The sequence below is a fragment of the Pteronotus mesoamericanus genome, unplaced genomic scaffold, assembly GCF_021234165.1.
Source record: "Pteronotus mesoamericanus isolate MK-2021 breed Mesoamerican mustached bat unplaced genomic scaffold, CSHL_Meso_final contig_116, whole genome shotgun sequence".
Lineage (NCBI taxonomy): Eukaryota > Metazoa > Chordata > Mammalia > Chiroptera > Mormoopidae > Pteronotus > Pteronotus mesoamericanus.
In genome coordinates, this window is record NW_026555027.1 from 2,870,788 (window position 1) to 2,895,960 (window position 25,173).

Here is a 25,173-nt window from a genome sequence, read left to right on the forward strand (position 1 = left end):
GAGTCGGGGGCGAGAGGCGCGCGCACGGACGAGACCGCACAGCAGCGCACGCGCACACCGGGTCGCAAGCTCGTCCACCGCCCAGGATGAGACGGGAGGCATGGAAAGTTCCAGCTGCTTCGAGAGCCGTAGGTAGCGGGTGCGGTCGCGGCGGCTGCGGCGACAAGACCTGAGGGGGCGTGAGGCCTCCGTGGGCCGCCCCCGCCAAGCCCACATAACTATCCCAGCGCTACCGCTGCCGGGCCGGCGGCCCCAGGGGTCCCCGCGGGGAGTAGGGCTGTCGAGGGGCTGCGGCCGCCTTAAGAAGGGGGCGTGGCGTGGCGCGCGGGGGCGTGGCGCGCCATCTGCGCAGCTGCCAGAGCCTTTAAGCCCGGGCTCGCGCGGCCGGAGCTGCTTTCACCGCCCGGCAGCCTTCTGGCCTAGCTCCTCGGCGGGTCTCGGCCGTCCGCGTTTCCCAGCGTCCCGGGTGTCGGCGCGGTCCGGAGCCGCGCGCCGTGCTTTGGGGCATGCCCCGCTACGAGCTGGCTTTGATCCTGAAAGCCATGCAGCGGGTAAGTGACCTTCCCCCGAGAACCCGACTTCCCGTGCGGGCGCCTCACGGCCGCTAGGCCGCCGCCCCTCGCCCTTCCCGCAAGGCCGGGAGGGGGCCGGGGCTGCGGGCGGGCGGGCGTCCGCACCGAGGGGCGCGCGTGGGCCGGCCGGCTCGGCGAGGCCGCGTGCTCGCGGGAGGTGGGGGTGTGCCCGCGGGAGCGCGGCGGCCGGGAGGGTGTGCCTCGCACGCGGCCGGCCGGCGGGGGGCGGGGGTAGGGCGGGCCGCGGGTACAGTGGAAGGTCCGCGGAGGACACGCGCGAGCGTCCGGCCCTGCTCCGTCGTCGCGAAGCTGCCTGGGTCCGGCCCCACCGCCGCCGCCGCCGCCGCCGCCGCCGCCGTCGCCCGCCCTGCGACCGCCCGCCCGCCCGCCGCCCGCCCGGAACGGTCCGCGCTCAATGAAACGTCCTCCAAAGCGTGTTGTGCAGTCGTATCTGGACCACGGCCGCTTAGAGCCGGTCTCACGTTAAAAAATCTTCCACTTCTGTTTTTCTGACTCCAGCGACAATCCTGTTCCCAGTGCCCTTAGCCCAGTTTCATTCATCCAATCTGTGACCTTTTTTGTGCCTTCTGGAAGAAACTTACCGCCCCGCTTTTGATTGAAATCGCAGTAGGGCGTCTCAGGTGTGGAGGGACGCTGAGCGCACCTGCAGTCCGTTCACAGGTAACGGTGGGGCCCAGCACGGGGCCGCGGCCTGCGCTGGCTCCTCGCCCCCTGTGCTGGGTCAGGTACGCCGCAAGCCGGCGCTGAAGTCCCCCTTCTCCCGTGAATGCGGTGATGTAGCGTGTGCTGCTCTGTGGTGTGTGCTGCTTTTTTTTTTTCCAGGTATAATTAAAAAAAAAATACTGCATCTTAACTTTGAAGCATAGCTTTCTCCAGCGCTAGAGACCTGGGCCCGTTTTCTGTTGGAATCAGGCTTTGGGTCATTTTGGAGGAGGGGCGGGTAGGAACTTGGTCAGAACTTGAGCCGGGTCTCAGGCCGGGCTCCGTAGAGGAGGCACGAGCGCGGTGCGGCCCCTGCTCCCGGGGTGGCAGGAAAGCACCCCGTGCCTCTCGTCCCGTCTGGCCGGTCCAGGCCGCTCTCCGTGTGTCCCCCAGCTCGATAGCCGAGAGTTGGGGAGAAAACAGAATAGGTGGTGGTGCGGAACCCCTGGGGGGGGCCCATCTTGGCTCCCCTACCCCTCTACTCCTTAAGGAGAATAGGAACAATGGAAGACAAAACTCACTGTGCAGGAAAGGAAACGTTATAACCCCGTGCACACTGTTGGAGCTCCCCTTTTACCTGGGCATCTGAGGAGCTACCAGAGAACCTGGGGAGTCGGTCACTGAGCTTTCTGTTGTTTTCCCTTGTTTTGGGGGAGGAAACAGGTGATCGCTGGGGAGTCAGGGTATACGCACGTTTGTCCGTGAGCCTTTGAAATGGGGCTTCAAATGCCTTGTCCGGAGCATAGCTGCCAGGCGCGCTGGTTCCTCTGCCAGGCCTAGTGTGCTGCCTTTCCTATCCAGTGGGGTGGGGGGTTGGGTTTGTTTTTTGTTTTTTTTTTTGGTGTACTCCTGTATGCGGAGCATACCGTTTTCTACCCTAGTTTAGATAAGCCGCATAGCACAGTTTGGTTAGAACAGTAATTGAGAACCTTGAAGTCGTGGGAGGGGGGCAGGGAGCCCCAAGGGTGATCCGTGGGGAGCTGCTCCTCCGGGGCGGCAGCCCCCAAGGTTGTTCCAGGACGTTGTCAGGGTGGCAAGCTAGTGCTGGAGAGTTCCTTGACCTAAATAAAGGAAGATTAAACAACAACAACAAAAACTTCACATTTTTTGTTCACAGAACTTAAGTATGTTGTAAATGTTTAACAAACACAAAGATTTGCTGGTTTTGAACAATTTTTCTTGCTTTCAATTCATGAAAATAGCATTCTAAAGTAGGATCCATACTTGGGGGGAGAGGAATGGGAAAAGTCAGCGCGCTTGTTGAGTGCGGCCGCCGCTGGGGCCGGACCGCAGTTGTCTCTGCGGTGGCCCGCGGCCCCTCGGGAAGCCCGTTGCAGCTCTCCATTTGAAGTCGCGTATTTTCCACGTTTTTAGATTCTGAAATATTTGCTTCTTCCAGTACAGCACTTTGAAGGGATGGCTTATTGCCTCCTGTGTTTCCCCAAGTCACTTATGTGTCTTGGAATGGAAGAAATACGCTGTTTTGGACAACTCTTAGAGCAGACGTGGAAGGCAAGAGGCTGTGGTTCTCCAGCCTTTTCTTGGACTCCCAGAGGGGGTTTTCTGTTTTCTTCTCTGGGGTCCTCTCTAAGCCCGCGGAGCATTCCTCTCTCTGAGTGTCTTACTCCTCCCCCATTGTTTTGTTTCCTTTGACCCCTACCTGGTCTCCTTAAAATCGAGCATACACAGAGTTTTTAAATTTGTAATGCAGATACGGTGTTGAGGCTCTCACAGCATTGGAGCAGAAAGTCCCGTGTGGGAGTCCCCTGGAAAGGCCGCAGGGTGTGGGGCAGAGGAGGAGTCCTCTGGGACTACCCAGCTGGGTGTCAGTCAGTCACACTCAAGCTGCAGTGCTGTGTCCCCTCAGCGCGCAGCTGGGAGTCAAGCTAGGAGTCTCTGCTTTTGTTGCCTTTCCGCCTTTGTGCATTGATGAACGTAGAGACCCGTTCCTCCGAAGGAGAAATTGATTTGCAGGTGCCATTTAGCTCGAATTTTATTTTAATGTGTGGATATAACAAAGTCACTTCTGTTTTCCCCCAACTTTTAATGTAGCATGAAAACTAAGTAGAAGTGGGGTTAAATTCTGAAATTGGGCACAGTAAAGTAATCAATGCTGGGAAACAGTCATTTAAAGGTAATGATTAAATCCATTTGAAAAGACCATGGCTTAGACCAGTCCTAGAACCTATTCTGCAGAAAGAAGAGATTTTGGAAGTGCTGTTGTACCTATGTATCAGAAAGCATCAAAGAGTTTCATTTGCTCCTGGAAAACACAGCATTCAAGTGTGGAAGTGCACAGCCGCGGAGCAGCGGGCTGCAGGCTCCTGGGGAGTTTGGGCTCCGCGCGTGGAAGGCCTGTTCCAGCAGCTGGCATGGAGGTGGACGGGCTGTGCCCTGTCCTCCCAGCGGCGCAGCAGCAGTCAGGTGGACGGAGGGCGGCGCTGCGTTTTGGGGACAACCCCTGATGCTGATTTCTGAGGTCCTTCCTCTTAAGAGTTCTTAAGAGGGAGAAAATGGCTGATGCCCTTCAATTTCACTTGGAAGTTAGATTTTAAAGACTGGTATTTAATTTCCTTTTGGTAAAAGACTTAATTGCCAATGCATGAATGAAAAAGCTACCTACTCTGTAGAGAAGTCTGGGAAAAGCTGTGTAAACCATAGATATTTTATGCTTGTGATGGGTTCAGAAAGAGGAATTTTGAGGTGGAGGAAAAAAATCTATGCAGAGCATTTATGTTCTTTGGTTACTTAGTTTAGCAACACTTTATCAAGTCTTACACAGGGTCCAGCACAAATAATGCCCTTTTTATTACAAAATCCTTTATTACAAAGTCATGAACATGTAATTCTGTAACATAATAATATCATACTCAAGCACACCATATGGCATTTTAGGTGAAATGCTCAACTTAAAGCCCTGAATTATCACACCCATGTTACTCACCTGCCAAGTGCACTCAGCAGGCCCCCCCCGCGGGACTCTGTATTTGCCCAGAGGTGGCAGATTGGGAGCTGGGAAGGCCCTGGGAAACGCTTTCTCCTGACGTCTTCTCAGGCTACTCAGTTTTTACATGAAGAATTAGAGGTAAATGGTTTAAACAATGATACTATCTTAATTGCTAAATGAATGCATGTGTGGACAGTAAAATAGCATTTATACATCCTTTAGTGTTTATTTTTCTAGTAGGACTAAAAGAGCAGATACCTAGTTTGGAAATCGTAAGCTCTTTTTCTTTAAAACATTTCACAAATTATGTTTAATACCACTCATTTAGTTTTAATTTTCTTGAAAAGCAGATTATATTTTAAATTTTAGGATAATTCATTGAAATAGTTCTTTGTAGACAAAGAATTTTACAATGTAATCTGAGTTCAACTTACCACCTGGGTTTGATATGTTTAGAAAGCAAAGGGTAGTGATGTTCCAGTTCTTAAATGTAGAAAGCAGTAAGTTTTCTGAACGTGGTGAAGTTTTCGCTCAAGCCTTTACGATTAGAAAAGCTGGCAAAAGTTTTGTATTAGTTGTAGAGTTGTATCTAAGTTACAATCTTCTGAAAATAGTGACTACAAAATGTTTATGTTTTAGGTACCTTTGGGAGTCACAGGTGCTAATGAACTTGAGTATGGGACTGGCGAGCCTTAGCTCGTTGTAGCTTGGCTCTTGCTTGGCAACATTTGATGACTAGGAAATGGTGACATTTCTGCTCTCAGGTGGTGGCAGGCAAAAGTTCAGCTGGAAACATCTTTGTTCTAGCGGTCCAGACGGCTAGGTTATTCTTTTTTCCCCCCTTTCTCATGGGTCCTCCTTGAACAGCTTAGCGTGTATCTTTAATAATCACCCTTTGTGTTTTTTTGCCTGCTTCAAATCGGACAACTTAAAATAGTTACCCAGTAATGAAAGACTCGAGCTTTGTGGACAATGTTACGCTTTCATTTGGTATTAAAGTTTTCTTGGGTTCCAGCTTATTGCCGCAGCCAGTGATGGAAGAAGGAGTCCCGCTCCTGCCCCCAGCTACAGCTAAGGGACACGGAGTGGCTTGGGGGTGAGGAGTCCTTCCTCACCAGACCTGGTTTGTATGTGTGAAGAACACCTGTCAGAAGTTGACATTCCGTGCTAAAATTTTTTCTTGTTATTCATGACTATCATTTAATACTGATGTGTAGAGGCTTTTAAAATCTGGGTATTTACATGCAGACTGCTATTGGGTCTTCCTACTTTTAGATTTTAAAATCACTTAAAAAGAAAACTAAAAGAGTTGGAAAGAAATGAGGGACAAATTCTAAGGCGGTATTTGTCATCCAGTGCCTTTGCTGTCATTGCAGCATGGGTGTAATTTTTCTGTCCAAGACAAGGGATGCCTCTTTTTAGTGGAAGGCAGTGTTCCTAAGCAACAGGGGCTGTTATCAACATGTAATTATCTGTTAGGGCAATCAAATTTAAAGAATTAATCAATTTTAAGAAAATCATCCAAATTTAATGGCAGTCGGGTAAGTTGTTAACGCATCTGAAGGACAGCACCCCCAGAAGGTGGGAGGGGCTGCGGCTGCACCCCGGGCTCCAGCGCGTAGAGGGGGCGGGTGCACTGGCCGCGGCCCGTCTGGCCGGCTGGCTGCCTGCACTTGTATGGCCTGGGAGGGAGGAAGGGATTTTACCTTCTTAAATAGCCGGGAGGGAAATCAAAAGAGCATTTTATGATGTGAAAATTATGTCAGGGTCAAAGGTCAGAGTCCATAAATACAGGTGCCTTGTTTGTGTTCACTGCCTGGCCCTCTGCGGACAGAGCTGGCCCTGGCTGAGAGCGCCCAGACTCAGTTCCCCAGGCTCGGCGCTTCTCTCGGCTCTTACGGTGCTGTTTCCTGACATTCTGCTTTGACTCCTTCCTTTCCCTCCTCATTATGGACTGTACCTTTGACCTTTGTAGGGATGACTTGCCTTTTTGGGGAATAAGCTAAGAATTGTGGCATTTTGTACTTTACCTGTGCGGGTCATGGCCCCCGAGATGTCTTCCCTGGCTTTGCAAACTCAGTGTGGCACAAAGAGTTGTCTACCCCCAAACTTGGCTTACTTCCCTTTACGGGCTCTCTGTCTTCTGTCACCTGGAGCTGAACAAATTCCAGTCTTTGTGTCCCTCAGTGTCAACCCCGCGTCGTCTCTTCTCTGCCCTGGATGGCCGCTCGCCTTTCTTGCTTGATTCTTGAACTTTCTTAAGCTGGTCTCTCTCCCCTGCTGCCGAGGGGTTAACACCTGTAAATATGCTTCTTGGGGTGCAAAAATACATGTTCGTGAGATGCTTTAGAAGAATTAAACTGAAATGCATTTCTAACAAGAAAATAATTCAAAGCCTTTCTGGTTATTTCATTACCTTCACATACTGATTGATTATGTCACTCTTGCTAAATTACAGCACACCTCTTTTCGGAAAGAGACATTCAAACGAACGCTATTGTCCAAGGCCGTCTGCTGCAGATCCCATGCGTACCTCTCTCTCGTGTGCTGGGGTGCTGTGGTACACTGCTTTTCTGGGTACGCCTTCCCACAGAGACGACGTTGCCCCGTCATCCCTGTGAACACCTGCCTCCAGTCCGCTTCACCTCGTTGGGTGCATTAAACAGCTGTTGAAGGAAGACTAGCACTGTCGGAGCACACGCTGTAGTCTTCCCTTGGGACTGGCACGGTGTCTCTGTGTCCTGTCACATGGATCGCTTCTTTGTATTGCAGTTAATTGGTGAATGTGTCTTGTCTTCCTTGTTAGATTACAAATTTTTGAGGCTTGAGAGTGTTTCATTTCTGTCCTGTGCCCTGCTTTGCACATAAGGTCAATACGTAGCTGCCTTACAAAGAATACTACGCTCCTCTCTTTAAAACAGGTCTCGGATGTGAGATAGCATGCTGGCCTCTTGTGCTAGTAAGTACTTTCAGGTCAGTGCACTTCGCTTGCACTGGGTGAGTTGTATGCTTGCCAGAAGTTGTGTTGACTTTTAATATCATTTCATGGCAGGTAACCATGTTTTTACAATAATAATTTAAATATTTCAATTGTTAAAATGAGTGTAAACTTCCCCTGCACCCCTCCACCTCCTGAAAACTGAGTTGGATTTATTGCAAAGATTTGATAAAGGTGAGTCCCTAAAATAATGACTGTAGAATTAGATGTGGCTGCAGTAAGTAAAAATCAGAGAGGAAGAGTAACAATAGTCCAGGAAGACTCTGTATGTAGACTGCGTTCCAGGGATCTCTTAAAGCTTTCCACTGTAACGAAGCCGAACGTGGAGACTGTAGCTGATGATCCTAGATGTGTAGATCAAGCAGAAGGAACGGCACTCAGCAAGGAACCTCACGTCGCTTCTGTTCTCCAAGTGCTTGACCCCATATTAAGATTGGCAAATGACCGTACGTTTATGTGTTAAACCTAAGTAAAATGTTTAAGGTACGTATGTATGCTTTTTTTTTTTATTTTCCACTGTAGCTCTACTGCCTTTTTTCCCCTACTGCTTTTGGGTACGATTGTTTTGGATATGGAGGCTTCTGTTTAAGTGTCTGACTTTTGTTACCCTAACTGAAGAAGGTAAGATCCTGAGCAAAGATAAGGTTCTTTTGTGTTGGGATAAACAGCTGGTGTGGGACCCTAGGAGGCATTAGGGACAGATCACAGCCTGGCTTTGATTCCTGGTGCCTGCCTCCCAGGGGCTGTAACCGCTTGGACCCCCACTTCCCTGTCTCTGAAATGGGAGCATCCTTGAAGTCAGAGAGCCTTTGTAGAGAGAGTGGTAACGTGACCTTGAAGGTAATAGGTGTTCAGCATGCCATCGAGCGAGTTCTGTGATCTCGGGCAAGTCCCTGAACTTGGTTGCTTAGTTTTCCATTTATACCTTATTGATGAAGAGACTCCTGAAGATAAATTTATGTAAGCTACTTTATCAGAATCTGAGACTGAGTCAAACCTGGGATGTAGTAGTTTCTCAATAATTAATGAACATGAGCTGTTCTCCATAATCCACTCATGCTACAGTGCTTAAACAAGGGCAGGCGCTGGCGTCTCCGTGATGTGTAGGCAGGACCCTGCGAACCCTGCCGCCGTAGACCGACCTCTCCGCCAGACAGGTGTGCCATTTGCTCAGCAGCTGCTGGCCTTGGCTGGGCCTGTAGGCACCGGGGCTCCTCGGGAGCTACAGCACGTGTCTGCGCGGGGCTCGGTGGTCGCTGCGTCTGTCCCACCGTTGTAACTAGTGCTTAGTAAGACCCAGGTGTGCTGCTTAGGTGAGGACGTTGGGAAGAGTAAAGAAGAGAAGTCTTAAAGAATTATGCACTTTATATAGGTCAATGCCAAGGTGATCAGAGGCAGGCGTGGGAGGAAAACGGTACTTTACATCACTCAGTAAACGTGTGATTGCCAGTTGGCCAGTTGCTCCAGCTGTAAGGTTGGCCATTTTTCAGCAGATCAACAGACAGAGCAGATGTAATAGCCTGATTGATCCTGCTTTTACTTGGTATTTTTAGTTACTATTTTCCTTTTCGAGCAGCAATGTATTACGAAACTACATTTTTCCTTTTAATTTGTGATTTTAAGAGATTTGTTTTATTCCTATTGGTACAGATTGTATTTTTAAAAAGAAATTAAAATAAAGCAGTATTTAACATTATAGCACATGTTGCTGGAATGTATGTATTTCATTAACATGCTTAATTGACTTAGTAATTGTCTTATAAGCCAGAAGTACCTGTGATCCAACAAGTCCAAAAATAACACCTTTTACAAGAGAATATACATTTTTTGATAGGCACTTAATTGTTGTGCTTTTAAATCCAACTGTATTTCAGACTTAATTTTTGCACCTGATTATTTTACTCTGAAGCTGCCTAATGGGATGTTGGCTGGCATAGGGTACTGGGCTCTGTGTGAAGCAGACTTGAGAGGGGTGTGTGCGTGAATAAAGGACAGAGAGACGAGTGTGACCAAGAAGAGTAGCAAAGCTGGTAACTTTTAAATCATTTTTATTCTCTTTTGGAGATGGCAAGATGAAGTGTGAATGTATTCATGAGCTAATAACAGCTATTTAACAAAGTTGCCTAAGGAATAGATTGTGTTAAATTCTTACTTAACTATTGTGTTTTAAACCGGGTAAGTATGAATGGTTGCCATCAGCCTTAGAGGACTTTGTCACAGTTTGGAGTGTTTTAATTCATGGTGCAAAGTGTTGGGTGGGCGTGTGGCGGGGGATCGGGGTGTGTGTGGGTGCGTGCGCGCGTGCGCACACTGGTGCTAGTGCTTACTACTGCAGGCTGTCGCTGCTGGGGGAGTGTGGGCCGGGCTCTGCCGGCTCCTTTCCTATCCTCTTCTACCCAGAACTCCAGATTTTACAGGCATTCTGATCTTCATGCTACTGGCAATTAACTAAAAAAATATTTAAGCATGGTGGACCAAGTGAAATGTATTTGTTGTTTAGATATAGCTACCATCTTGTAATTTCTGATTTAGATCATTGGTTTTAGGCATTGTTTAGAGAGGTCCTTTGTTGTCTTCAGACCTCCCCAGGTATGACTTAGTGTAAACTGTTGGACTTCGGCTTTTCTCTTTTTTTCTTTTTCCTCCTATTTTTTTTTTTTGTTTTTTTTTTTTTTTTTTGGATGTCTGGGTGATTGTATTAACCTCTTAGAGGTTTGAAATGCTGCCTCTGGGCAAAGACAGCTTTGTCTAGGAGATGACTTTTTTTCTTTCTTTTTTTTTTTTTTGCCTTGGGGCCTGTCTATGAAATTCCCATTAGTGTGTATGGCCCGTGGTCTTGGAAGGTGTTATCGCGGAAAAACAGGGCTCCCCCAGAGGGGAGCAGAGCACGGAGATGATAGACTCTTCGGTTTTGACCAGGCTTCCTGTTTTCACGGAGTGGGAGCCAAGCCCTTATCCCGATGACTTCTCTCACTTCCCACTCTCACTCCAGACGCGAACAGCAGACCGCAAGTAAAAACCTCGGGTCCAGGTCCTTACTCTGCTCTCCAAGGCTGCAGCACAAGCGATTTATCCGGTCCCCTCATCCCCCCTGATTACAGTTCGCGAGCCGAGGGAGTCCCTGTGCGCTCTGGGAACACTTCCGTGGGGATCGGCGTGGGGGAGAGTTCATGAAACGCGGTCGCGGGAGAAAGCGTGGACCTGACAAAACAAAACCTTGACCTGGAACCTTCCATGCTCGTAAACTGGCATTTGACTGCTTCTGCCCCAGAATGAGTTCTGGTTTTATCTTTGTTTAGACTTTGCTTAGCTGTTAAAGCATTCTCCTTGACCCCTGCCCTGGCTGTTAAAGTGCTTTAATTTTGTTGGGAGAGTCCCAAGTACAGCCGTCACAGCCAGATTGCTGTGCACGTGCAGTAGTCCAGTGTGCGGAAGTCCTCGGGGCAGTGGGCTTCGCCTGCGCCCAGGTCTCTGGCTTTCGCGCCTGTCAGGAGGGCAGGGAGACAGGCCAAGCCCCAGACACCGCGCTGTTCCCAGTTTGTGTTCAGGGGCCCTCTCTGCAAACTCGGAGGGAAACATTCAGCACTGGCTTAGCTTCAGATTTAAAGGTGAGTTTCTGCTGTCGAGTGAAATGCTAAACTTGGGGGTAGGAACTTTGCCAGGCAGATGTTACAGGAAAGGTGTATTTAAGCATCCTTGTTAAAAAGATCCCTTGAACTTGTTAAGTAAATATATAACCCAGTAATAGGCTGTTTTGATTGTTATTCTTTTGCACTGCCTACCTTCTGTTCTGTTAGCATTTACACGGGAAAGCAGTTGCTTAAAGTACGCTGTCCTGAAAACCTAAGACGCCAAGTTTCCTTCAGGGGCGATCTGAAGTCCGAGACATGATGGGCTGGGGGTGCTGTTCTCACCTGCGGACGACGACCAGGAGTTTGTGCAGCGGCAGTGTCAGAAGATTAGCGTGGAGGAAAGAAATTCCGCCTTTTAGTATTTTATCTGATGAAGGTAGAATAATTGGAAGTCATAATTTCAAGATTTCCTGCCTTTGACATCCAATGCAAGCAGTTCTGATCCGATTTTTCTGTATTTTTATACCAATCTATTTGTCCTGTTTTTGAAGTACACGGAGAAAAATCCAGTTGCATTTCATAATCTCCATCACCATAACTCGGTTTTATGTTCATTTCTTAGGTTCAGACGGTAATTGTTACAAGTCCTCCCAAATACCGTTAAGTTATCCCATTAATGAGATGTTATTTTTTTACTTCTCAAAAATCTTATATTCCCCAAGCTTTGAGGAAAATTAGAAAGTTTTTAAATTTTCCTACCAAAAGTATATGCCTGAAGAAACATTCCAATTTTAGGATCTTTTATTTATGACTCAGCCTCCTCAGAGAATTAAAGTCTGGTCTACCAGGAAGACTCTTGTGTTTACATTTTCTGGCCTCAGTCACATGGAAAAGTTGAAATTTTCATATCTGTTCTAGGAATGGTTTTTCTAGGAACATAAAATTGGAACCAAGTAGGACGAGGATAGAAAACGTGAAGGCAGACCACAAAGTTGGCCTGGTTGGCTGTGCTGCCCCTGTGAACCTACAGGTTTACAAAACCTGGTTCCTCGCAGCCGGTTTGAGCAGGGACTATGTCCTGCCGTCTGTCAAGGGTCAGAGAGCATGATTTCCATTTTACAAGTGACAACAAGCAGGAAGGCACCTGGGGTCACACAGCAGCACCATCAGCGGCTGAGCCAGGACCCTCGAGGCAGCCTCTCAAGCCAGAAGCTCTGCTCCCGACCACTGGACCTGTAAGAAGGGGCACAGGACGGGGGCGCTGCAGTCGGAGTCCCTTCAGGTCGAAGGACGTACTTCCTTCTATTTTACGTGCTTGCCTGGCACCAGCAGTAGCATGTGTTTGAGGAACAGAGCAGTAAACTGTAAGGCCAAGTTCTAGCTTTTGGGTAAGTTACGTTCTGGTAAGAAGGACAGCAGGACAAAGGCACAACATGTGGCCAATTCCATTGCCGTGGAGTCCGGCGCGGGGAAGGGGGCTGGAGCCGGAGCCGCGGCCTTGGAGGGAGCAGTGGCCGCGCCCTCTACCTCCGCCGGCCAGAGAGTCCACAGGGCGTTGTCATTGTTCGGTGCTGAGTCTTTTTCCACAGGACATTATTGAGTTAATTATCTTGACGATGTTGTCCTGATGTCCTTGTTTATCCTATTCTATGTAAGAATTAACAGGCAGCCCTGGGCGCACATAAAAAAGGAAACAGCTGAGGCTCTCCGATCACCCAGTTTTGGTGGGTAATCAACGTTTCCCAGTCTGGCTTCATCTCACTTCCCCCATTTTTTGCTAGATTACTTTTTATGTTTTTAACTTTATCTTAAAAATTTAAACCTTTAGAAGAGTTGCAAGAACACTTTAATACCTATAAGCTTTTTGCTTGGGTTACTAATTGTTAGAATTATCCATATTTGCCTTTTTTAAAAAATCTGTACCATTGGCAAATTGTAGGCACCTTGACTTGCCTTTGTTAGGAATAGGGGCCTTCTTCCCAACCAAAAACACCATTGCGCTGAAATTTGACCTTGACTCAGGACTGTTATAAATTGTTAAATTTATGTTCAAGTTTACCATTACTCCAGTAATATCCTGTAGCTTTTTAATCCAGTATTTAATTAAGGATCATGCATCTAGTTGTTTAGCCACGTTGGCCTAGAAAGTTCTCAAGCATTTGTCAGTAATGACAGCGGCACTTCGAAGCATCTGCGGCTGCTGGTCTGCGGAATCCCTCAGTTTGGGTTTGTCTGGCTGTTCCCCACAGGTTGCACGTGGTGGCAGGAGCATTGCGTACAGGTGTCAGCATGTCCTATCGGGAGGCGTTTTGGTTTGTCCCACTGTTGATTTCAGGCAGTCATTAGACTCAGGTGGTATCCATCAGATCGCTCCATTGTAAATGTGCCTTTTCTCCCTTTTGTAGTTAAGTGACTTACAGAGTGATTAACTTGAGATGGAATGTTCTTTTCTCCAACAGTTTTCCTCTGGTTTTGGCATCTGTTGAATCAGTTACTGCTGGATTACTTTAAAGCAAATGCAGATACCAGATTTCTCCTGGAAATATTTAGAATGTGTCTAAAAGATAAGGCCTTTCAAAAAGAAAACCATAGTGCCTTTATGGAACACTTAGAGTCTAATTTGTGTTCAGATTCCCTGAATTCTCTCAGTTGCGTCTCCACAGTTGGTTTGCTTGAATCCGAACCCAAGCAGAGGTCCAGATCGAGGACTTCTTAAGTCTCTTGCGCCAGGTAACGGGGTTTCTGCCAATGACAGGCTGCATGCATGACAGTTGCATACCACACAGCCTAGGTGTGTCATGGGCTGTGCCGTCGAGGTGTGTGTAAGGGCCTCTGAGGATCTCAAAGCGACCAAGTCACCCAAGGGGGCATTTCTCAGAACCTACCCTTGTCCTTAAATGACGCAGCCCTGGAATAGCTCCCCCGCTTTTCTCCCTGTTCAGAATTTGGTAAATCATTTCCTGGGTTTTCATTGTTCTTGTGGCCTGGGTATTTTCTGTAAACCAGTAGGTAGAAACATTCAGTTAGATGCAGGTGGTTTGGTTCTGCAAGCGTGCAGGAGCGGTCCTGGGCGTGGTGTCCCGCCAGAAGGCACACGCCTGCCTTGGAGTGGGGAGGTGGATTCCCAGTGGGTGAGGTGTTGCTGTCCATCCACTCTGAAGCCCCCGCCCGTCGGTCACGTCAGGGTTCTAGTGTCTGTCGTTATCGTTGCCTAGGTCCATCAGTTTGCTGGGGTGCGCAGAGGGTGATTTTCTAATTGCATCATTCCTGTATTGATTTTTTTCTGACTTGTGTTTATTTCCACTTTTTCATGTATAGCGTCCTGGAAAGTGTTGAGAAGGATAGTACCCCAGCTTCCCAGAGGATGTTTCTGGATCCCCTTGTGATCCTATCATGTGCCCTCAGTTTGTCATTTGTAAATTGGGGGTCATTGTCCTGCTGGCCTCCTGGGGCTTTAGATGAGTTGATGATACCTTGTTGCGGGAAGATGCCGTCTGGCCCAGGTGTCAGTGAATGGCGGTTATTAATGTGGCTCGTTCTTCTCTCCTGTGGGAACGTGGGCTCTTTGAATGCGGTGGGGAAGGGAGAGGCTCTTCCTCTGCCCACCTCAGCAGGGCTTGGGCTTGGGCTTGGGCTTGTGCAGGGGGGTTGGAAGGAAGTGCTGCTTGCCCGCGCTGTGCTGCCTGTGTGACTGTGTGGACGCGACCGTAGCCCGGAAGGCACGTGGGGAGGAAGGCCTGTGCCTGGCACTGCCCGCTGTGAAGGGCGAGTTGACAGCAGCAGGGGTCTGGCCCGGAGTGCGTTTGGAAGTGGGGGTGGCACAGCAAAGGGCAGCGGGCCAGTCCAGTGGGTGGCGGGGGGAGAGGTGGCGGATCCGGGTGCACTCTTCTGCGCCAGGCCTGGGTGCCTTGACCTGCAAGGAGGGCGTCCCTGCCCAGGCGACGTGCGGCCCCCGTGGTGGGGGCTGGGCCAGTCCGCTCCTGGGCCTTTCAGCCTGTAGCCTCTTACCTGTTTTACAAAGAGACCCACTGTTGATGGTTGTGTAGGGCATTGGAAGTTTACCAGTATTGATTGGGTACTTAGTTACTAATATTTGATTTGTTTATTTAACAAACATTTGAGCACCGGCAATATGCAAGGCAGTGTTGTAGACACAGACCACACCTGTGAATGACAGACGAGGATCTGCCCTCGTGGAGGTCACTTTCTGGGGGTGAGGAGGCAGTAAGCATACGCGAGTTTTAGCGTGTGCTGAAGGGGGTTGAGTGCCATGAAGAAAACAAAGCAGGACAAGGGGCAGTTGAGATGGTCAGGGAGGTTCCTTTAGAGCAATGCTGTGGGTGAGAGGGGAGCAGGTCTCGTGGAAACCTGCACTTGTACCTTGCCTAGGAGCCAGCCAGTGTCGAGGCCCTGAGGTGCGTCTGGCCTAGTGTGCATTGTGTGTTACGGGGCAGCTCGCCATGTTAATTAATGCCCTGCGGTGGGCCAAGGGCTGGGGCCTCGAGGGCAGGTGGAGAGGCTGGGCCAACAGCTGCCTGGGTGGGCTGGGGTGGCAGTTGGGACCAGGTGCTGGTGGATGAGGGGTGAGGGGCTGTGTGTGTGAAGAAGAACCTGCAGGGTAAGGCCCGGCTGCGTGTGGGGCGAGTGGAGGCGAGCAGGCTGTTCGAGAAAGGTTGATACTTTGCCCCGAGCAACTGTAGTGAGGATGCAGCTGCCGTCCTCTGAGATGAGAACTGAGTAGAACTGGGTTTAAGGGATCTGACCCAAACTATTTATGCTCCCAAACAAAAGGACGGGTGGCCACCAACACCTCATTCACTAAGAGCAGCGGCCCATAGATTTTATTATGAGAACTTGTGGGTCTGTGAGTCACATACACCGGTTTTTTTAACCTAATGTCTTGAAGACCTGGGAGTTGGCAGTGAAGGAAGACGGGCTTGGAGGGACTTCCATAGCCCGTGGTGACCGAGTCAGGTGCGGGAGAGACTCTGAGCCTCCGGTTCGTTGCGGAGGAAGGGAGTGAAGGCCGAGGCCTGGGCAACGAGAAGCGGGTCTCGCGGCCGAGTCGGCAGGGTCCCTGCTCTGCGTGTTCACGCCCTCCACCCAGGAGCCTGTCCCCGGGATTTTCTGTATTGACTGTTTTTCCCCCGTGCATATTACGCGTTTATGGGTGATCATACATGGACACTTGAGTTGGATCTTACCTCAGGGCCTCTCTGTCAGCATCCTTTTCATTGAAGATGGTGTTGTGATCGAGGGCAGAAGCCACTGAGCCAGGTGCAGGTGGCCGTGAACACAGGCACGTGCGTCCTGGTGCTGGTCCTGTGGCTGCCATCATTCGGGGGTCTCGCCTGCAAAGTGATCACAGTGATTGAACGCATCCCATGATTGTCGTGAGGATCAAAGTAATGCATGTGACACTGTAGGCCCAGTACCTATAAGGCCTTTAGAGCTTCGGTCAGGAAGTGTCAGGTTTTAATCCATCATGTCCTTTATTTATAGCTTGTCTTTGATAACCAGTCTTCAACAAGCAAATAGCGTGGAACCTCTTGAATTCTACTCATTAAAAGTTAATGGATGTTTTAGTCATTAGGGTTATATGATATAGTATCAGTGTGCTGTTGATCCGGTATTTCATCTCTCAAAAAAAAGGTTATTGGAGTTTGCTCCACATTCATGATCCAGTATCACCCACAAAAAAGCAGCTTCAGAGTTGGCCCCACACCCCGAAGGCCTTCATTCCCTGAGACTTCTTTAAAAACAGGCCGACAAAGTCAAACCTCTAATTGATAGAAGGAAGTTAAAATGAGTGTATCTTGGGGAATGTGTATGTATGTGTGTGTGGAATGAGGAATCTGGTAGTTTGAGCTTTTCTAGGTGAATAAATTTTACTTGAAGAGATGTTTTGCAACCTTCCCTGCTGACCCTCCCCTCCCTCAGAGGCGAGGCTGCTGGAGCCCCTTCTGCTGGGGAGACACGGCTGCCGGCGGGGGGCACGCAGGCCCTGGAGGCCCTCAAAGGCAGCCTGACCGGCCCTGGAGCTCCAGAAGGGCTGCTTCAGTCTCCTTGATCTGCCGACGACCTCGGACAGCAGGAGTTGTGGGGGTAATAGAAGTGTCTTGTCAAAGGGGAGGACATAAGGGCAGAGACTCTTAAGCGTTTTAGGGACTGGCACCTCCTGCGTTTTTGTGTAGTGTTGTTCTCAGCTCCATTTATAATTTAAAATTGGCCAGAACCTTTACTGGTGGCATCAGGCGCGCTGCTGTTGTGGCCCAGATGACCCTGCCTGTCCGCAGTGCAGGCGTGCGCACTGGGGACCCCTCGGGACCATGCCCTCTGTCCCCTTGCCCGTGGGATCTGCTTCACTGAAACGCGCAGAAGTCCCTCAGTGGAATTTTGTATTAGTTTAAATTTTTTTGTATTTTACTTGAATAAATTGATGGAAATAGGAACAAATAGTTGATGAGATGGTTGGGAGCCTCTTCAGAGTATTTGTGGGAGAACTGTGTATGTAATACCTTATTTTACCTACTTTTTAAAATCTGTAATGAGGATCCTAGGATTCCCAGCATGTGGTTGACAGTTTAATTTGAAAGAAGCCGATATTGTCACTTGCAGCCTTTACAAGTTAAAGATGAAGTGACATTTATTGAGCACCTGCCCACTGTACTGGGCGATATCATGTACGTTCTGCATGTTAATTGTTCCGAATGAAACCATCAGGAGCAAGGCAGAGGTTGGGTTTTACAAGAGAGATGGTTGGGGCTCACGGACTGCCGCTGGGCTACAGCGCTGCTGTCTGGCAGTGGCAGGCGGGGCTCCCCGCCCCCCGGAGGCCCCCTGCCTTCCCGACGGTGCCACCTGCTCGGACGAGGCTTCGGAGGTGTGTGCGGCCCTGATGCGGCCCGCTGGCGCAGTGTGCGTTGTTCACGGGGGCAGAGTGTGAGCGAGGCGCGGTGGCCTGCCTGGGACAGCGCTGGGCCGAGCCTGTTCAGCCTCTCCTTTGAGCGTGAGGTTTTCAGATCACCTCCAAAGCCACAAGGGCTGCGGGGTCACTTTTAGGGTCGCTGTGTTAAGTGGCTGACCTAGATATTAGGAGAAAGACGTTGGATTTGGTCATTATTACTAATTATAATTTGATTCTATTATCTGAAGGAGTTTAATAACTGATATAAATTCGGTCACCTGTTTTCCTCTTTCTGATTGTTCCAATGCAGCAAATACGTGTATTTCCCAGTTGGGATTAATTCTTCAGTTGTGATTTAATTCATCCAGGTACTTGAAAGGGTACCAAAATTATGTTCCAATGTTGTGGAAAATTATCAGTAAAATGTTACTTTTTGAGAAGGAAGCCCCTCTTTTGTGGGTGGATGGGAGTTTACTGGTTCCACATTCCCTTGTGTTTGAGATTTGGTGAAGTCTATTCTCTCCATTGCCACTAGGGGACCATTTCTTTATCCATTCTACAAATACCACTCTTATTATTGAAATAATTGTTTTCTTAAAAATGTGCTACGAAGGAGCCAACCCACACATCTAAGTGCTATACCCATGTCCCCTGTGTCTCACCAAAGAGGCTTGATTGCATTGTGAACCAGTGTAGTCCTAGAAAGAAAGTTAAAAAAAAGCTTCATTTTAGGTGAAGAGAAAAAGTTTTCTGTGTATATTCTTCCTAAAAATAAACGGTCTTTGGATAATGTTTGTTATCCAGCCAACCCTCCGTATCTACAGGTTTTGCATTGACGACTCAGCCAACCACAGTTTGGAAATACTTTGGGGGGGAAATATCCCAGAAAGTTCCAAAAAGCAAAACCTGAGTTTGCCATGCCAAGAGCACGGTGCTGCATCCCCAGGAATAAAGCCATCGGTTGGCACACCCTGCAGTAGCCTTTGCTGCAAACGTAGGCAATATGCAAATATGCCACACTTCATGGAGGGGACTTGCGTGTTAGTCCTGGAAGCCATCCACGCCCTGGGTGCCTAGGGACAACTGTTGTTGTTGTTGAAATGTTTGCTGCTTTAAAACAAAGAGAAAAGTATTTAAAACATACTGTATATTTTATTTGGAATACTTTTTAAGGAATGCACAATTCATCTCCTAAAGGTCTGACGTTCAGAATTTGAAATATTTTACAGTATTTTATATTTTTCTACAAACTAAATTGACCTATTTTTGGTTTTGTTTTGTTTTTTCAGTCTTTACCAGGTGCTGGTCTCTGGACGGTTTTTGTTTAAATCGAAAACCCTTAAACCTGCCCCCAAACTGCACGGCGTGCAGATGTGCATCCCGCAGCACCTTTGAGGAGGCAGAGGTGCAGAGCAGCGGTTCGCTGGCCTTCTGCGGGTGCGCCGTCCCTCCCTGCTGCCCTCCTGGGGGTAGGGGGTCTCTCCCCCACTTGCTCCGGAGAAGCCGGAGAGGGTGGGCCAGGCGCGGGAACACGCTAGTGGCAGCGTTGACCGGGGAGCAGGATAAGGCTAAGATGCTTGACCCCGAACAACAATGTGACTGATAGTAGGGTGCTTCGCAGTGACCAGGAAAGGAAGTGCCTGTTTCGTCTCTAACAAAAAGTTGCTGCTACAACACATATCCCACCCTGCCCTCCTCCAAACAAACCGCTCTGGGTGTTCGTCCCTTCTCGGGGAAGCACACGGTCTGCCACTGCCGTTGGGAAGAGTGACACCTGAAAGGGCCAGTGAGGGCTTTGGGTCACAGGCCCGAGAGCGCTGCTGAAGGCGGGGTTTCATAAGCTGTGGCCGCCATGGCGATGCAGGGCCTGGCCGTGCCCTGAAGCAGGAAGGACGCCCTTTTCGGTGATGTTCTTGGGTCATCTGATTAGACTTCATTGTAGATTTAGGTGGTTCTTCCAGAAAAGTGTCCAAGTTTTTTTTTTTTTTTTTAATAACCAGGAAGTGTTTTTTGGGGGGTGGGGAATAGACATAGAAATGTGATCACCTTCAGGATTTGGCAAGTATAAAGTGATACAAATCCCAACTTGTAGTGTCTGGCAGCTTTCTTAACGCCAGTCGTTGACACTGGCTTTTAAGAGGAAGGATTTTTATTATTTCTTTGTATAATTATTGTAGTGCTTTATGCCTGAGAAAGGCTTAAAGGTGGGCTGAGACATTTCTATCTAGGCAGCTTTATGAATTACACATATAAAGCTAATTTGGCAGGGCATTGAAATTGAGGCGGTATTTTCAGCTGCATTCCTAGCCAGTGAAAAGTGTGTGTTTTAATTTTTAGTACTGTGGTCTCTGTTGAACAATTTTGAAAAGAGGTAGCTTTACTATCATTTAGAGGACTTAAAGTTGCTACTGATTTTTAAAGAAAAATGCCTAGACTCATCAAAAAGCATGTGCTTTGTCAAGCATAGAAAAACGTTTCACTCTGAGGTTGCCCTATGTGGAAGACATTAGTTTGATTAGCAGCGTTTCGCATGTTGATCTGTCGGCTACACTTATAATTAACTTTGAAGATTCAGAATTTGTCTCTTTTCCAGGAGAAAAACCATCAAATCCACAGACTTGATTTTAGGTAAATTTAAATGTGTTTTGCAGGGTGATTACCTTAATCCAGACTGAAAAATACCTGATTCACTGACTGAAGATGCCTTATTATCTAACGGTTGACAAATGTCTGTTTTGTTGAGGTTTGGAAGGTGTTCTAAACATCAAATTACTTTTCAGTCTTCCAGAAAACTTTCTCCTCCCCCCTCCTCTCCCAGCTTTCTCTACCTTTCAACAGGAAAGCATGAAAAAGGAAAAATACTCAACACAGTCAGACCTGCGTCGGTGCTTTTATCCTCTCAGAGCCTCTTGGAAATAATTGCCCGATGAACAGGAAGGGAAGGAAATTACCTCTTTGAACATTTTGTTTTAATCATTCAATGTCTTCTTCTAGCGGTCAGAAGAATGAAACACAGGGTGGTTTTATGAGTTGTATGTTCCACTGTGTGTGTGTGTGTGTGTGTGTGTGTGTGTGTGTGTGGAATGTCTTTTCTCCCCTCAGCACAGGAGCCGTCTCACAATGTCTAGGTTCCTGTATGATAATTAGTACAGATGGACATTTTTAGTAGGAATCCAGGGAGATTTTGTAACATCAGATTTGCATAGAGTAAGCAACACCTTCTTTTCTGTTCGGGGCTAGATGGTAACACCTCAGAAACACCACCTACTTGTTCATCGAGCAACTTCGCTGGCCATCATGTTACTCTTGGGGCTCATGCCGGGTGAAGACCCCCGCGGTGCTCTTCATGAACTGGTGTTCTTCCCCCTTTTTAAGGTGTCTGAAGACCTTGGCGCCCGCTGCGGTCTGAGACGGCCGCAGCGAGACAGGCAAGGGCGGTGTCGTGGGGGGCGATTCTTAGTTGCCAGAGAAGTCAGGCCCTGTCATTATGAGGTTGATAAATCTTTGTTCTTAGTTCAAAATGATAAATATTTTCACTGACCTTAAGCATCAGCTGTGATAGTACGAATTGCGCTTTCCTGTGGAAATGAAGTATATTTTAAAAGTTTTTTTTTTCCTTTTTATAAAGAATGTCTTGTGCCGTTTTGCTAGACTGAACATTTCCTCATGGCTTGGTGAGAGCTCCCTCTAATTCAATCTTTGTCTTTTGTCTTTGCTGCCTTGCAGGGTTGGTACAGTAGGCTTCACTAGACTTAGCTGCAACTCAGAATTTCTCCTCCAGCACCTGAGTAAATGCTGATGGTCTTGTGGAGAGTGGATTAAGAGTACGAGCTAAGTTCTCAATTCCAATTAAGAAGCGGAGGAAAATTTAAACTGTCTCCTTCAAAGTTTATCACAGCCACCACCATCAAGACAGCAAACCAAAGGACAAAGACTTGACCTGCTCTGTTGCTCTGTGTAGTCCAGTTCACGTATGGTTTACAGACTTGGCTGGGTTACTAATGAGTAAATAAAAAGTTGGACGCTTCTGTCATTGGACACCTTTATTCACAAAGTTACCAAAATGAGGGCTGTACTGGAGACAGCAGACATTGCCATAGTGGCCCTGTACTTTATCCTGGTCATGTGCATTGGCTTTTTTGCCATGTGGAAATCTAATAGAAGCACCGTGAGTGGATACTTCCTGGCTGGGCGCTCTATGACCTGGGTAGCAATTGGTGCCTCTCTGTTTGTGAGCAACATTGGGAGTGAGCACTTCATTGGGCTGGCAGGATCTGGAGCTGCAAGTGGATTTGCAGTAGGCGCATGGGAATTCAATGCCTTACTCCTTTTGCAACTGCTGGGATGGGTTTTTATCCCCATTTACATCCGGTCGGGGGTATACACCATGCCTGAATACTTGTCCAAGCGGTTCGGTGGCCATAGGATTCAGGTCTATTTTGCAGCCTTGTCTCTGATTCTCTATATCTTCACCAAGCTCTCAGTGGACCTGTATTCAGGTGCGCTCTTTATCCAGGAGTCTTTGGGTTGGAACCTTTATGTGTCTGTCATCCTGCTCATTGGCATGACTGCTTTGCTGACTGTCACCGGAGGCCTTGTGGCAGTGATCTACACAGACACTCTGCAGGCTCTGCTCATGATCGTTGGGGCGCTCACGCTTATGATTATTAGCATGATGGAGATTGGCGGGTTTGAGGAAGTTAAGAGAAGGTACATGTTGGCTTCGCCCAATGTCACTTCCATCTTGTTGACATACAACCTTTCCAACACCAATTCTTGCAATGTCCACCCTAAGGAAGACGCACTGAAAATGCTGCGGAACCCAACAGACGAAGACGTTCCCTGGCCGGGGTTCATTCTCGGGCAGACCCCAGCCTCAGTGTGGTACTGGTGTGCCGACCAGGTCATCGTGCAGCGGGTGCTTGCAGCCAAGAACATCGCGCACGCCAAAGGCTCTACTCTGATGGCCGGCTTCTTGAAGCTCCTGCCGATGTTTATCATTGTGGTCCCGGGGATGATCTCCCGGATACTGTTTGCTGACGATATCGCTTGCATCAACCCAGAGCACTGCATGCATGTGTGCGGCAGCAGAGCCGGCTGCTCTAACATCGCTTACCCGCGGCTGGTCATGAAGCTGGTCCCTGTGGGCCTCCGGGGCCTGATGATGGCGGTGATGATCGCGGCACTGATGAGCGACCTGGACTCGATCTTCAACAGCGCCAGCACCATATTCACCCTCGATGTGTACAAGCTTGTCCGCAAGAGCGCAAGCTCCCGGGAGCTCATGATTGTAGGGCGGATATTTGTGGCTTTCATGGTGGTGATCAGCATTGCGTGGGTGCCAATCATCGTGGAGATGCAAGGCGGCCAGATGTACCTTTACATCCAGGAGGTGGCAGATTACCTGACTCCCCCCATTGCGGCCCTGTTCCTTCTGGCAATTTTCTGGAAGCGCTGCAATGAACAAGGGGCATTCTATGGTGGAATGGCTGGCTTTGTCCTCGGAGTAGTCCGTTTGACACTAGCCTTTGCGTACCGGGCCCCAGAATGTGACCAGCCTGATGACAGGCCAGGCTTTATCAAAGACATTCATTACATGTATGTGGCCACAGCATTGTTTTGGGTCACAGGACTTGTCACGGTAATTGTTAGCCTCCTCACACCACCTCCCACGAAGGAACAGATTCGTACCACCACCTTCTGGTCTAGGAAGAGCCTGGTGGTGAAGGAGAGCTGCTCCCCAAAAGATGAGCCGTACAAGATGCAGGAGAAGAGCATGCTGCGATGCGGTGAGAACAGTGAGGCCGTCAACCATGTCATACCCAACGGGAAATCCGAAGACAGCATCAAGGGCCTTCAGCCTGAAGATGTTAACCTCTTGGTGACCTGCAGAGAGGAGGGCAACCCAGTGGCCTCCTTAGGTCATTCGGAGGCAGAAACACCAGTAGATGCGTATTCCAATGGGCAAGCAGCCCTCATGGGTGAGAAAGAGAGAAAGAAAGAGGCAGAGGAGGGAGGCCGGTATTGGAAGTATATAGATTGGTTCTGTGGCTTTAAAAGCAAGAGCCTCAGCAAGAGGAGTCTCAGAGACCTGATGGAGGAGGAGGCCGTTTGTTTACAGATGCTGGAAGAGCCTCCGCGAGTGAAGCTAATACTGAATATTGGACTTTTTGCTGTGTGTTCACTTGGAATTTTCATGTTTGTTTATTTCTCCTTATGAACTTTTAAGGATATGATGAAACACTAACTTAAGAAAATACTGGTCTTTGGAAAAAAGAAAACAAACAAACTTACGTAACTGTTGCATCTCTCAGGCATTGTTTACGCTGTAGGTTGTAGCCAAATTTTACGTAGCAGAACATCTTCTATTTGCAAGACTTTATTTTCCCAGAGATGGATAAAAGTAACTTTTCAACCTAAATGAAGCAAAACTTGTTTAACAGACTGAATTGTGCAAATGTGGTTTAAAATTTTTCATACCAAAGTGAGACCAATTATTCTCATAGAACACATAGAGCAGAGTATATGCTAAGGTATCTCCAACAGCACACCATCTGCACTGCCAAATGGTGGTAGGCCTTCTCAACCGAAGTAGAGGACGTGCTTGTTTCAGAGTTTTTTCTGTCTCTGTAATCCCTCCTACCATTTAAAAAGAACTGAATTTGTAGACATTGTATAATTGATTATGTACTGAAAACCTAACTCACGTGCTGGTGAGGTGCTTGTTTCAGGATGCGTTAGTTAGTGCCAGGTCCCTTTTGTTAGCATGAGCCTGTGGATTCCGATTGCCAAAAGAAAGGGAGAATGTCTTTCTGTAGCTGTTCTTGTACCACCAGTATATGCAATGTTGGGGAAAAGTTTGTTCCAGTTCCTTTTTTCCTACTTTTGAAGTTTTAGTGAACCATACTCAAGTGACCACCAAGTCTGTCTCTATAAAGTTACATGTCATGATTGTATTGTTCAATGACTGTGGGGCGGGGGGGAGATGAAATAAACATTGCTGATGATCTTTACATTTATTGACCAAATTAAGGTTTTTTATATAGTTTGGGAATTAGCAGCCTCTAAGTGGTGTTAATCAACGTAGGCTACACAGGTGATTGCTCAGACTCCACTGATTCTCTGGATGTGTTCTTGCCACTTTGCAACATTCTCTCTTGGCCAGATGCCTTCCCACGCAGCTCCAGGTGCAGGAGACGTCCAGATGTTTGAAGACAAATCAACACTGCCGTGGCTCTGGGCGGCCCTGCTTGATTAGGTCGTGATCTATTGAGGTTGAGTTTTTAGAGAAAATTCAATTCTGAGATCATATTGGACCCTTGATAAAGTTATTTTTCTGACATACCTTTTCAAAAGACTTGCCATCTGTACCTGGCCTGTAAGTTTTTGCTGAAAAAGTTAAGTGACTGAGAGCATTAGGGTGTTTCAGTGCCGAGTGGCCATCAGGAACAGGA

At 48.2% G+C, this 25,173-nt stretch overlaps 2 protein-coding genes across 2 annotated transcripts in view; both read left to right on the forward strand.

Annotated features, from left to right (window-relative positions):
• Positions 1 to 415: 415 nt before the first annotated feature.
• MRPS6 (mitochondrial ribosomal protein S6) overlaps positions 416 to 25,173 on the forward strand; it is a 58,147-nt gene continuing 33,389 nt past the window's right edge. The window contains exon 1 of the mRNA XM_054578116.1: positions 416 to 551. Coding sequence (XP_054434091.1) covers positions 507 to 551 — 45 coding nt within the window. The 5' untranslated portion in view covers positions 416 to 506. The remainder of the gene's footprint in view (positions 552 to 25,173) is intronic.
• Positions 457 to 25,111, forward strand: SLC5A3 (solute carrier family 5 member 3). The gene is made up of 2 exons (XM_054578104.1): positions 457 to 551; positions 21,446 to 25,111. Exon 2 carries the CDS (start codon positions 21,783 to 21,785, stop codon positions 23,937 to 23,939), a length of 2,157 nt encoding a protein of 718 aa, XP_054434079.1. The 5' UTR covers positions 457 to 551; positions 21,446 to 21,782; the 3' UTR covers positions 23,940 to 25,111.